The 12724-nt window shown below is 36.5% G+C and overlaps 1 protein-coding gene across 1 annotated transcript; it reads left to right on the top strand.

Annotated features, from left to right (window-relative positions):
* The first annotated feature begins 6761 nt into the window (after positions 1-6761).
* Positions 6762-10648, top strand: LOC104112836 (probable inactive receptor kinase At2g26730). Its single transcript, XM_009622873.4, has 3 exons — positions 6762-8372; positions 8959-9303; positions 10173-10648. The coding sequence occupies exons 1-3, from the start codon at positions 7085-7087 to the stop codon at positions 10505-10507; spliced, it is 1968 nt and encodes a 655-aa protein (XP_009621168.1). The 5' UTR covers positions 6762-7084; the 3' UTR covers positions 10508-10648.
* The last annotated feature ends 2076 nt before the right edge of the window (positions 10649-12724 follow it).

Below are 12724 nucleotides of genomic sequence, written 5' to 3'. Positions count from 1 at the left end.
GTCGCCCCCTCATTAAGTCAATGACGAAGTTCCCAGCGCTTGCGTCGATACTCAAAGTATTTGTTTTTAAATCTCATAAAAATTGCCTATGCCTCCCCTCCCTTCGAGCTCTCTGAATCTCAAATATCATCGTCTGCCACCAGAAAAAGAAAAAAAATGAGTCAGAAACAAAAGCAAGGATTAAAAAACGGAGAAAATAGGACGCCAGAAACTCACTCTAAGGACGAGACCAGCAATGCTCCTCGATAGAGTATCGTCGTCCAACTCTTTAAGGGTCTTACCCTCCGTCTCGGAAAAAAGAAGGGCAAGGCTGGGGACCACGTCCTCTGTGTTCTTTAACATGTCGCGATCTATAGGGATCGGGATGGTCCTCGTGGACCCGTCCAACCTTACCTCAAGTTGGGTGAAACCTTCCTCTATCATTCGCAAATCGACATCATCAGTATCTGAGCCAGTCTCGTAGCCTTCCTCAGCAATATCTTTGCCCCTTTCAACGGTCGGCAAATAAGTATCATCAGCCGGTTGTGAATTCGATGGCTCAACTTGCCGCAAAGTGTCTGAGACCGCGGGTGGCTATCTTGTATCCATCATCACGGGGGCATACGTGTCGACATCGGGCTCCTATGACCCCGGAATCTCCTATACCGGTTCACCCTCATCTCCAATGATGATAGTCGTCGTCTCGCACAGCGAATAATCACCTCCCACCACGTCGACGGTGCGGGTGACCCTGTCATTACTATCCACGTGCCTCCTCTTGCGGGGCATCAAATCTTCCTCGCCGGTTGCCAGCTCCTCCTCGTCTTCATCTATGAGACGGTATAATGAAGCGATCTAAGAAGGAGCAGACCGAGATGTACCAATAGAAGGAGCTGAGGCACGAGCAGCGGTAGCAATAATCAAATGAGGGATCGGGGCACGAGTCGAAGATGACACCATCGAGGAAGGAGCGGAAGCAGAGTCCTTGGCATTCTACCTCTTTCTGAATGCGGGGTGGGAGCTCTCGATCTTGTCAAAGACCTCCTGGTTGAAGATAAGGAAAATACAGAAAAGAGCGAAAAACAGCCAAAGAGAACCCAAAAAGGAAAATAACCAAGAAGCTGATAATGAAGATGACTTACAAGTCGGGGGAGGATGAGGGCCAAACCTTTTGACGAATCCTGGCCACTCACGTATCCCCACGATGTGAGGAAGAAACTGTCCTACCCAGTCAAAAATATCGTCGACCAAGGGACGAGGCAAACGCATAGCTGCACAAAAAAGACGGAGGGTTAGAACCATAGCCAAGCACGATGGGAAATTAGATACTTACAAATAAGGAAGTCGTGTACTTACGAGTACAATTCCAAACCTCAGGAAAACCCTCGGGATTGGCCACCACGTCCTCAGTTCTGACGAAGAAGAAGTTGAGCCAGAATTGGCGGTTAGCCTTATTATCCATCTTCATCACCAAGCACTTGCCTCCTCAGTAGCGGAGATTTAACAGCGTCCCCCTGTAAAAGTTGGGAGCGAATAGGTGCATCAAATGTCGGAGTAAGTATTCGACCCCGGCCAGCTCCGCAAACTTAGTAAGCATCCTCAAGAGTTTGTAAACGTATGGTGCAAACTGAGCCAGACAAATACCGTAATAGCGACAAAACTCCTCCGCCAGCGAATAAAGAGGAAAAGTGTAACCGACGTGGAATGGGTAGGCGTAGAAGGTGCAGTACCCAGGGCAGTGAACCTGTATCGCATCCCACCCGGCAGGGATCAGTTCGATAAGGTTGGGGAGACCATATTTTGCCTTAAGCTCCATCAAATCAGCCTCTGTCATTGCTAATTTAAAAGTTTCGGGATTGACTTCAGGCAGTTTCGAGAAGTCAGACCTGATATCAGGGTTACGAGGAACTATCTCTTCCACCGTTGGGAAGCTTCCGTCCTCGGTGGCCGCAGAAACGTCCTCCGCATGAGGGGGAAACACCATCGCTCATGGGATCGCGTCGCTCCCCTCGCTTGACTCAGAAGGTACATTAGATATGTTCTCGAAGAAATAGGGGAAGGTTGTGAATAATAAAGGATTAAAAACGATATGGATCGTTAGAGAGAAGGGGAAAGATGTATAATAATGGAAAAAGAAGAAGAAGATATAGGGTTTTTTTATGAAGGAAATCTTTAAAGTTCGGGATTGCATCCTCCCATCCCTATTTATAGAATTCGGATGTCAGAACCAAAGTTTGCCTTATCATTGCCTGACATCATAATCAAAGCAGCAGGACCAATCAGGAGTCTCACACAAAATGAAGTGACGCATCGGGAATACGCGTCATGATGACGCGTGAGGTCATGATGTTATGTGAATCATGGACAGCACAACCCTAAAATTTGCGGCTCACGAAGGGCCACGTTGCCAGTTCGCCCCACTCCTCGTGACTCGATCAGATCATGCAAACGTTCTAAACGCAATGAACACAATTCGCTCATCAAGCGCGCCTGAGGCCGGCCTCAATAAGCGGAGGGACTAACTGTATGGGTCAAAATTCGCTCTAGAATATTTGAAATAAGAAAATACCAAGAAAAGGGTTTTCGAGCCGCCATTAGTCGAGGTGGATTAGGAAGTAGTAAAGCTCATAGCCGAAGAGCCAACATGAGTCGAGGTCGAGGTGCAAATCATGGTCGAGTTCGAACACCGCCAATGAAGCTATAACGGCTAGTTTTCAAAATAGGGTATTAAAAGGAATATTCCGTGGATATTCTCTATACATGTACTATTAGGGTTTACTAGGAATATATCTCGTATAAATATGAAAAATAGTGCGAATAGAGGCACGTGAGACTCATTAGTAAGAACAACACTTTGAAAAAGATTCATTCTTCACTCAATACAAGACTTTATTTTTCACTAAGATTCTCGCCAGGTCCGAGGAATCCCCCATCGTTTGAGGATCTGTCGTTCGATCATTGTCATGTGAAAGGTTCTTTTGTTCCACCCCTTGCTGATTAAATTATTCATCTTAATTACACGAGTACCATTATATTGTCATTTATTGTATATTGCACATATTGCTACTATTTTTGATAGTAGGAGGCATTTATTACATAGAATCGTTATTAGAATCGTTATTAGAATCTTGATAGTACGCCTGGTTCTGAGATCCGTCTATTAATCTAATTTGAAAGGAAGTTTCGATTGAAGGTCCATTTCTCTTTACTGATTCTACATGATTTCTATTTGTGTTTTCTTATTTCTAATATCTATTTTTATTCTAATTGCTTCGTCGTGGTTGCTATGTAAACAATTCATGATTTATACTTGAGTGAGAGCAAATGTTTTCACAATTTCGCTAGGAATTCAATTTGTTTAGACTTGAAAGTACTATTGTATTAGATAAATGGACAATTGTAAATTGATTACAACCTTGGATGATAACTGGACCGTAGGTGATTGGGGTTAAAATGCACAGAATTCAACCTTGGATATTTCATTGTTTCTGTTATTTTCTTGTTACTTTCTTTAACTGCTAGGAGCTTTAGGCCGACCACACCCTGGTAGGCAACATTTAGGACGTTTTCTTTATTTTTGGCATCAGAGGCGAAAGGTTGTTCCCTTAGTTATTATTTTATTTAGGGAATGCCCTGTAGATTTTGTATACATTTTTATCCGGGGTATGCCCCATAGTGAATATAATTGGAGGCCGTGACGGACATCGACGGAGTGAGCATAGTACAAACTTTTAGTATTTTCCTCTTATTTTATTTTATTTTCTTTTATTTAGGTGGGGACAACCTCGAGCCTCTTGTGTGTTTATCTTTCTTTGTGTGTTTTTGCCTCAGTTTGAGTATTCTTTAAAGCCAACTAGATCAAATATGCAACCGTACTTGTTACGGGACTTGGAGAATGCCTAACACCTTTTTCCGAGTCAAATGAACCCCCTTACTCGGATCTCTGGTGCAGACTATGTTTTCGAGTCTAAACGTGTTTTAAAAGAACAAATCATTTTTAAAAAATGGTGACCTGGAACACCGAACCCAAATGTCAGGTGGCGACTCTGAAAAATCTTTTAAAACATAAATCTTTTTGTCACTTTCAGTTGAAAACCCTTTTGAACTTTAAAAAATCACTTTATATCTTTTTTAAAGGGGTTAAGGGTTAAAAAAAAAAGGGGGTGTGACATCAGTCCAGCAGCCAGAATATTTATTCATATCATTTTATAAAATAGTCATGAAGCACATGTTTGCTATTTCCTCATGTTCAGAGTTGTCTTCATCACTCCAGCTTCCGAAGGATTTATATTTGTTGAATCGTCTGGAGACTTTTCTTTTAAGTTCAGGGCATTCAGCTTGAACATGGCCATACCTTCTGCATTCAAAGCACTTTCCGTCATTTTTGTCTTGTTCATTGTATTGCCTAGTTTGTCTGGATAACATCCTTCCTTTTATTTGTATTTTTATACCTTCTCATAGATCCATTCATGTTTCTTAATACCATGGCAATTTCTTCTTCAAGAGCTTCTGGATCATCATCAATATCATCTTCAGGTCCTTCGATTGTAGTTTTGAAAGCAATTGTTTTCTTCTTTTCTTCCTGACTTGTTTTCTTGAGATGAGTTTTCTCAAATGCTATAAGATCTCCTTGTAGTTCATCATATGAAAGTTTGTTTAGATCTTGAGATTCGAGTGCAACTACTTTTGTCTGCCATGTGGTAGGCAAACTCCTCAGGAGTTTTCGAAGTTGATCACTACTTAAGTAGGGTTTTTCGAAAGCTTTCAGATCGCCAATGATTTTCCTAAATCTTACGAATATTTTCTCAATGGATTCTCCTTCTTTCATTTGGAAGAGTTCATAATCATGAACCAACATGTTTATTCGGGTTTCTTTCACTTTGTTGGTTCCTTCATAAGTAACTTTCAGTTTGTCCCACATTTCCTTGGCTGTATCACAACTTAAAAAATTTTCATACTCTTCTCCACTTATAGCATTATAGAGCAAGTTTCGTGCCTTAGCATTAACTTGAACCATAGCCATTTGTTCGTCTGTGTATTCATCTATATCTTTAGGATCAGTTGAGCTGCTGCTGGCAGTGGATAGTTCCCTTTTTTTATGACACGTCATACTTTGACATCATAGAATTTTGCATAAATTTCCATGCGTACTTTTCAGTGAGAGAAATATTGTCCATTGAAGTATGGTGGTATTACTTGCGATGTCCCTTCTTGAAAGAGTGCTCCAATTGTTACTTGGTTTGATATGATCTTTTCTCACTAGTTATTAAGCAAAAGATAAAAAGTGTGAGACCTGCTCTGATACCAATTGAAAGTACAAGAAGGGGCTGAATTGTCAATTTTTCTTTTTGCATTCTAAGTAATTGACTAGTTTACCAATTAGTCGACTGAAAGATAAGAACAAAATATAAGTAAAGTGCGGGAATTAAAGACACCAAGATTTTTATACTGGTTCGGATTCAATGTGAATTATACGTCCAGTTCACGTGGGTTGCAAGGGTGCTCTCTTTCAGTATTTGAAGTTTTTCGATTACATATAGTTGATGCTGTTTTACACCAACAGTTTAGTTACTATGTCAATTCTCTCTTCTTGATACAATGTCTCACCAGTATTTATCTCTTTTTCTTCTCTCACTAATTACACAGCAGATGTAAAACGAACTACAATGCTTGTTTGGAGTAGAACAAAAAGAGTGATAGTGGTTCGTTCAGAGTATGTCTCCTCACAGCTGGTGCAGTAGGTATTTATACTTTGTGAGGCCTTCATGTCTTGTGAATCTTGAGAGATTGAAAACCCAAGGGAGTTGTTTTCAAAAAGAATCGTAGATTGATTCTTTCCAAGAATAATTCTTCTGTTGATTTGCCTTGACTCGTGGACCTGGTTTATTTCACCCTTTATTGAGTGGATATTCCCGTTGTCAAATTCCTTGATTTTTGCTTCGATAGACGTCTTTATGTGGAGGAATCTTCAGCGGATAATTTTATGCCCTTGACCTCCTTTGATTTGGAATCCTTCCTGTAATATCCTGCTTGATTGATTTTGCCATTCCCTTTGATTGATTTTGCCTTTTGATTTTCCGCTCTTCCTTCCTTTTTCGTCTTAATTCTTTTATGCCTCTTTTTCATTGCTCGGGATTGTTTCTGCACATAAGGAGTAAATCGTTATTTTGTGTCATTAAAATCAATTTTGATCTAACTACACGTCCCTATTATTGGTTTATCCAATACTAGATCTCTAGGATCTATCCTTCAGTTTGCAAGAGGGTGTTAAGAGTCCCAATTTAATTGAGGGTATGAGTTGTAGTCCTTTTATATGGTTTTAAATGATTTCTCACCTCATGAGCTAATGTTTGGGCTTAAATTTGGCTCAATTAGCTTTTCTTGTGTGTGTCTGCACTCTCGTAAGGGGCTAAATCATCCCAAATATACTCTTGATATGGTACAACATTGTTCGTTTTAGGCCAATGCCCGCACAGTTTTCCCAAAATGTCTCGCACTATTAAGAGATCTCTACATCTTATACTTATATGTAGGTTCTCAATCTTTTTAGCTATCAATATTAGACTTAATTCGCACCCCAACAAAATATTTTGTTCAACATACTTGTATTCCCGTGAATTAAGGTATGTTACATACTCTGGCATTATCTATAAGGCTTCAAACGGGAAGAGACACCAAGTAAAGAGCTTTGTAAACTAGATGATCTAAAGACAATTCATTGACCTGTTGTTTGAGACAACTGGTGCTTAATTCAAATTCTAAACAAGTGCAATGTTCTGAATTAAATTTAACTCGATAATGATTTCGTGAATTTTAAACATGGTACATCTCAGTATATACTTTTCCCACCCTTGTATCTCCTTGCAATTGCAGCTAGCTAACACACTTGTCTAATAAGATAAAAAGATCTTGTTTTTCGGCTTCCCTAGGATTCTCAGCTGAGAATTAAATACAAACCAATTTCTCGTTATAATCGTCCTTGTTTTCTTCTCTCAACAATGAAACTGCCACAGCTGTCAACTCCATCCCCTGTTTTTGAACCTTATTTCCTTTCCAAAGCAAAACATTTATTTGTGTGTAACTCTTTGCCTTTGACAATCAAAAAATGGGCTCTTCTCATATCTTCACGTACTATGTTATCTTGCTTTTCATAGTGAAATTATGTACAATGGCCATAGCACAAGATGGTTCTGCTAACGGTTTCGACGGCGCAGAGAGAGAAGCCCTTGTAACAATCAAAGCTGATTTCAACAATCCTAAAGTACTCAAAAGCTGGACAGGTCTCATGTGTTACTTAAATAACACGCCGAGTTGGTTTGGTATAAGCTGTATCAACGGTCGAGTCACTGGACTTAGGCTACAAAATCTTGGCCTTATTGGAAAACTCAAGCCAGATGCACTTGTCAATCTCACTCAATTACAAACACTTAGTTTCAAGAACAACTCCATATCAGGAAACTTGATGGACTTCTCCAAAAACAAAAATTTGAAAGATATTAATTTATCTGGTAATAGATTTGATGGAGAAATTTCACCTTCTCTTTTAACACTTAATTTGTTAGAGTCATTGCAGGTACAAAACAACAACTTGAACGGTCCGATCCCTGGTTTTAATCAGTCAACATTGAAAGTTTTCAATGTTTCATACAACAATCTTTCTGGTGAAATTCCAAACACAACAGCCCTTCAGAAATTTGGCACTTCCTCATACTTAGGTAACCAAGATTTATGTGGTCCTCTTTTTTCTATCACGACGTGCACTATCAAGAATAGTGATACATCAACTCCAGGTCCAAGTGATGATTCACATAATGATTCTTCAAATAATTCAAAATCATCCATGTGGACTCCTATTTTGATAGTAATTAATGTTGTTGGTATGGTTGTACTTTTATTCCTTTTCATTTACTACTTCAAGAAATCAAAGAAGCTTAAGAAAATGTTGACGAATAAGAATATGAAATTAATGGAGGTAGAAAAAATTGAGACTAGTAAAATGGAGACGACGACCACGACGCCAACAGAAACCAGAAGTGTGGAATCAAGAAGTGTGGGATTAGAAGTGGAATTAGAGAAAGGAAAACTGATATTCTTAGGCAGTGAAATAAATTTTGAACTTGATCATTTACTGAGAGCATCAGCAGAAGGATTGGGAAAAGGAAATTTTGGGAATTGTTATAAGGCAATGTTGGTAGATGGACCTACTGTTGTGGTGAAACGTTTAAGGGATTTGAAACCTTTGACGAATGAAGAATTTGTGAGACAAGTGAGAGCTATTGCTGATCAGAAGCATCCAAATTTGTTGCCTCTTCTTGGATATTATAATACAAAAGATGAGAAGCTGTTCCTCTTGAAATTTGCACCTAATGGAAGCTTATATAACCGCATTCATGGTATGTTATATTCACTGATTTTATTCTTATCAAGTTATTGATCTAGGCGCATTGTAAGAACTACTATTAACTTTAGATGGTAGAGACAAATTCCATTAGCCCGTGTTTATACTAATTAAACGAATTGATACAAGACATATGTCAGGTAGAGATGGATATAAACTTTTATCAAATAACCATAAATGATGTGAATCCTCCTCACTGTTGTTATTATTAGATTAAATGGTTTAATTTGATGTAATCATGAGTTGCGAGTAAATTTATTGTCCTTGACATCCCAATTGCTTATTCCGGAATATGGGGGATATTATTTCCTTTAAGATTAATTTTTGCTCCAATGGCAAAAAGTTGGGCTGTGATTAGATTAATTTCTATTCCAAATATATGACAAGAGTGAACTCCTATTGTAAATCTTAATGGTCAATTATTTGCCAATGATTAATTTAACTAGAAAGTCAAATTTAACAAACAAATTATTGGTGAAGTTAATTACGTTCCCTAATAAACTCGCTTAGCAATTGTTAAAGAAAAAACTTTAAATGTTGTTGCATATATAACATAAATTTTTCGTTGGAATGTATAATAGGAGGAAAAGGGACGAGAGATAGGATTCCATTTCGATGGAGCTCAAGATTATCAGTTGCTCGTGGTGTCGCTCGAGCACTTGAGCATCTACACCTCAACTGCAGCTCCTCCCAAGCCGCCGCCGCCGCCGTTGTTCCCCACGGCAACCTAAAATCCTCCAACGTTTTACTAGACGAAAATGATGATGTTCGTGTCGCTGACTATGGCCTCACTTCCCTTATTGCACTTCCCATTGCTACTCAACGAATGGTTTCCTACCGATCACCGGAATATCTAGGCTTCAAGAAAGTGTCCAAGAAATCTGACATTTGGAGCTTTGGCTGTCTTCTTCTGGAATTGTTAACAGGTTAGTGACAGAGACACCCTTTAATATAATGTTTCATCCAATATTGTTTCCTAGGAAAAAGGTTTGAATACACATTAAAAAAATTATTTAATAACATTAATTATATGGATTACTTGAAAAAATTACCCATTTATCTCTCCGTAAATTACCTTTATCTCTTTTATTAATTTTTTAAAATAAATTAGGAAAATATGATCAATGCCTTCTTAATTTTCTAAAGAGACTTATTTTAAACAAAATTGATTCGGCTAAAACAATACTACTACTACTACTTATTTTGAACTTAACAGCTTGTTTGGATGTTCGTTACCTATTGTGTTGTATCATATTATTACTTTAAATACGATGTTTGTTTTTGGTTGTTACTTAAATTTTATTGTATCGTATCGTTAAATTCGTCGTTACGTAACGACGAAATATGTCACTTTATGTAACGATCGATTTGGTGTGGTTGCGTCGTTATCTTGTCTTTTTCTCTCACCTCACCCTTCACTATTATTAAATAATTTTATTTTATCATTTACCCTACCTTTTTATATAATAAATTTACCACGTATCATAATTTTTCTTTATAATATTGCAAATTTATTTTTCATATTGCTGGTGCATGATATCATGAAATAACGGCAAACGATACAATCTATCCAAACATTGTATTCATCAAACGATACAGTATAATACAATACAATACGATACATTATGAAACAATGTGTAACAACCATCCAAACAAGCCGTAAGAGAGTATGTATTATTGTATACATAAAAAATAAAAAATATCGCTGCAATTTCATACTCATTATAACTCAAACTGTAATAATAGACTGACACTGATTATATACAAATCTTGTGTATATATGCTACTATAAAAGGTAGAATTTCTTCACATTCTGCTCCGCCTGGAGTTACCGGTGCGGATCTCTGCAGTTGGGTTCATCGGGCGGTCCGAGAAGAATGGACGGCTGAGATATTTGACACTGAAATAGCTGTGCAGAGAAGTGCCAACTCGGGGATGCTTCGATTGCTGCAAATTGCTATAAGGTGTTGTGATAAGTCGCCGGAGAAAAGGCCGGAGATGAGTGAAGTGGTAAGGGAAGTGGAAAGTGTTAAGGGTGCGGTTGACTCTGAAGATGAAGAGGATCTGTCTTTGTCAATGGATCAATCTATGACAGATGATTCTATAGCAACTGCTACTCCGTCTCGATAAGATCAGGAGATATTACAAATACTTTGATAATTTTCCTTAGTTTAATTTAGAATGTACTGAGGTATAACGTGTGCATGTAATATTAGAGCAATTTTTATTTGTGAAATTATTTACTATGAGAAAAGAAAAGTGGTTCAGGCCTATGATACTATTAACCTGATTGAGAAGTGATACTTTTGGAGAGAACAATTTATGTTTGGCTTATCACTCAAAAAAACACTTTTGAGCAATAATTTTTGTTTGGCCAAGTTTTTTAGAAAGTGCTTTTAAGTATCAAATTACGAATAAGGACATGAATAGATTTACTTAATAGTTAACATTATACGTAAATAAATAATCTTAAAATTTTGTTATTACAGGCAATAATTAAATCTTTTTATTTTATTTAAGTAAAATATAAAAATAAAATTTAAAAGTACTTAATTTTTTTAATATAAGTTAAATATATTAAAAATCATTCAACAAATATAAAAGTATTCACCCCTAAAGTCACTATATATTAGGAAGTTATCCTAAAAATATTTAAAAATATTTATACATTAATATCCTAAGTATTAGGTTTAACGGTTATTTTGGTATATACTATATTTTGTTAAGGGTATTTTTGGTAAGAAAAAAAGTCAAAACTGCTTCTGCTTCTGTTTTTGGGAAGAAGCTATTTTTTTCTGCTTCTCAAAAACTGTTTCTGCTTCTTCCCAAAAATATTTTTTTCCTCCAAAAAAACTTGGCCAAACACCTCAAGTTAGGTAAAAAAAATGCCTTTGAGAAAAAAAAAAAAAAAAAAATTTAACCTCTCGAGAAGCTTGGCCAAACAGGTTATATGTTAACTTCGCATCGCTGCCTATCTTAGGACAACACAATCAACTAAAACTGGGTCGTACATTTGGTTTATGGTCTAGTTATGACTTATGAAGGGGTAAAATTAAACAGATTATTTATGCGGCAAATAATAATGTAAAGATTGTTATGCAATGAATAATAATACAAAAACTCATATGAGGTGAATGATAATACACAAATTGTTATTCTAATGATTGTCTAATTTAATGGATCTTTTTGTCCGCAGATACTCTTAATTTCGTGCATATTGTTAATACATGTATTTTTGTCTTACGTTTTATTCATATAAAATAAAACATAAAATATCGCGTAGAAATTGTATTGAAAGAAGTGAGGTCTGCTTAAGTGGTTTATTGTTTTGCAGTTGGTTTTGAACTGCACTCAGCCTCTTTAATCTTGTAGTTAGCACTTAGCCACCCTTATGTTTGCGTATGGTAATCGCTAGCTATATTATTGCTTATAATTTTATTTCTTTCTTTTTAATGAAGTCAATAAGGCAACGACAGCTTTAAAAACACATCGAATGATTCCACGTATTACTAGCACGGATCAGGACATGACTTCGTGCATCAACTAATTAATTAACCTAGACAATATCGACCTCTTATTGTTTGGAGAGAACGAACGAAAGAAATTAGAGTAAATTTTATGGGTGTCATTCAACTATGTGTTGATTATGCAAAAGTTATTTTTCTTCTTTTTGTTACGTAGAAAAATTTTAATTCTGTGTTCATTGTCCAAAAGTCATTTTTCTTTCTTTTGTTACACAAAAATCATTTTACTTTGTTCTATCTATCACAAAAGTTACTTTGGCCAGATTTTATAATACTTTTATTTAAAAAGTCTATTATGCCCTTGACATTATAAATTTTCTCATTTATGTAATATATTTTATATTATATACTACTCCCTCCGGTCCACAATAAATGATAATTTTATTTTTGGCACACCCATTAAGTATTATTCTTATACATGGCATTAGCAACACAATTCAATTCATGGACAAGAATGTATAAAGATAGAGTTGTCCTTTGAAAATATTTTCTAAGGCTTTGCAAAGAAAGTATACGAAGCTAAAGAATGTGGAGTATTTTTGTAAACAAATAACTTTATTTTTAAAAGATATGCAATGTATGTTATTTTTAATATATCAAACCAAACATTCGATAAGAAATAATTCCAGCATAATTAATTACGACATAACTAATCTCAATGTTACTAATCTCAGTATTACTAATTCACCCAATTCAATACTATTCTTATACACCCTAAAGACACCCCTTAAAGATTAAACACATGAAAGCACTTTATGGACAAGACATTAATAGGGTAAGTGCACACATAGTCATTCTCAGGGATGCTATTTAGAAATTAGCC

This window comes from Nicotiana tomentosiformis, chromosome 1 (genome assembly GCF_000390325.3).
Source record: "Nicotiana tomentosiformis chromosome 1, ASM39032v3, whole genome shotgun sequence".
Lineage (NCBI taxonomy): Eukaryota > Viridiplantae > Streptophyta > Magnoliopsida > Solanales > Solanaceae > Nicotiana > Nicotiana tomentosiformis.
This window is presented reverse-complemented; position numbering and strand designations above follow the sequence as displayed.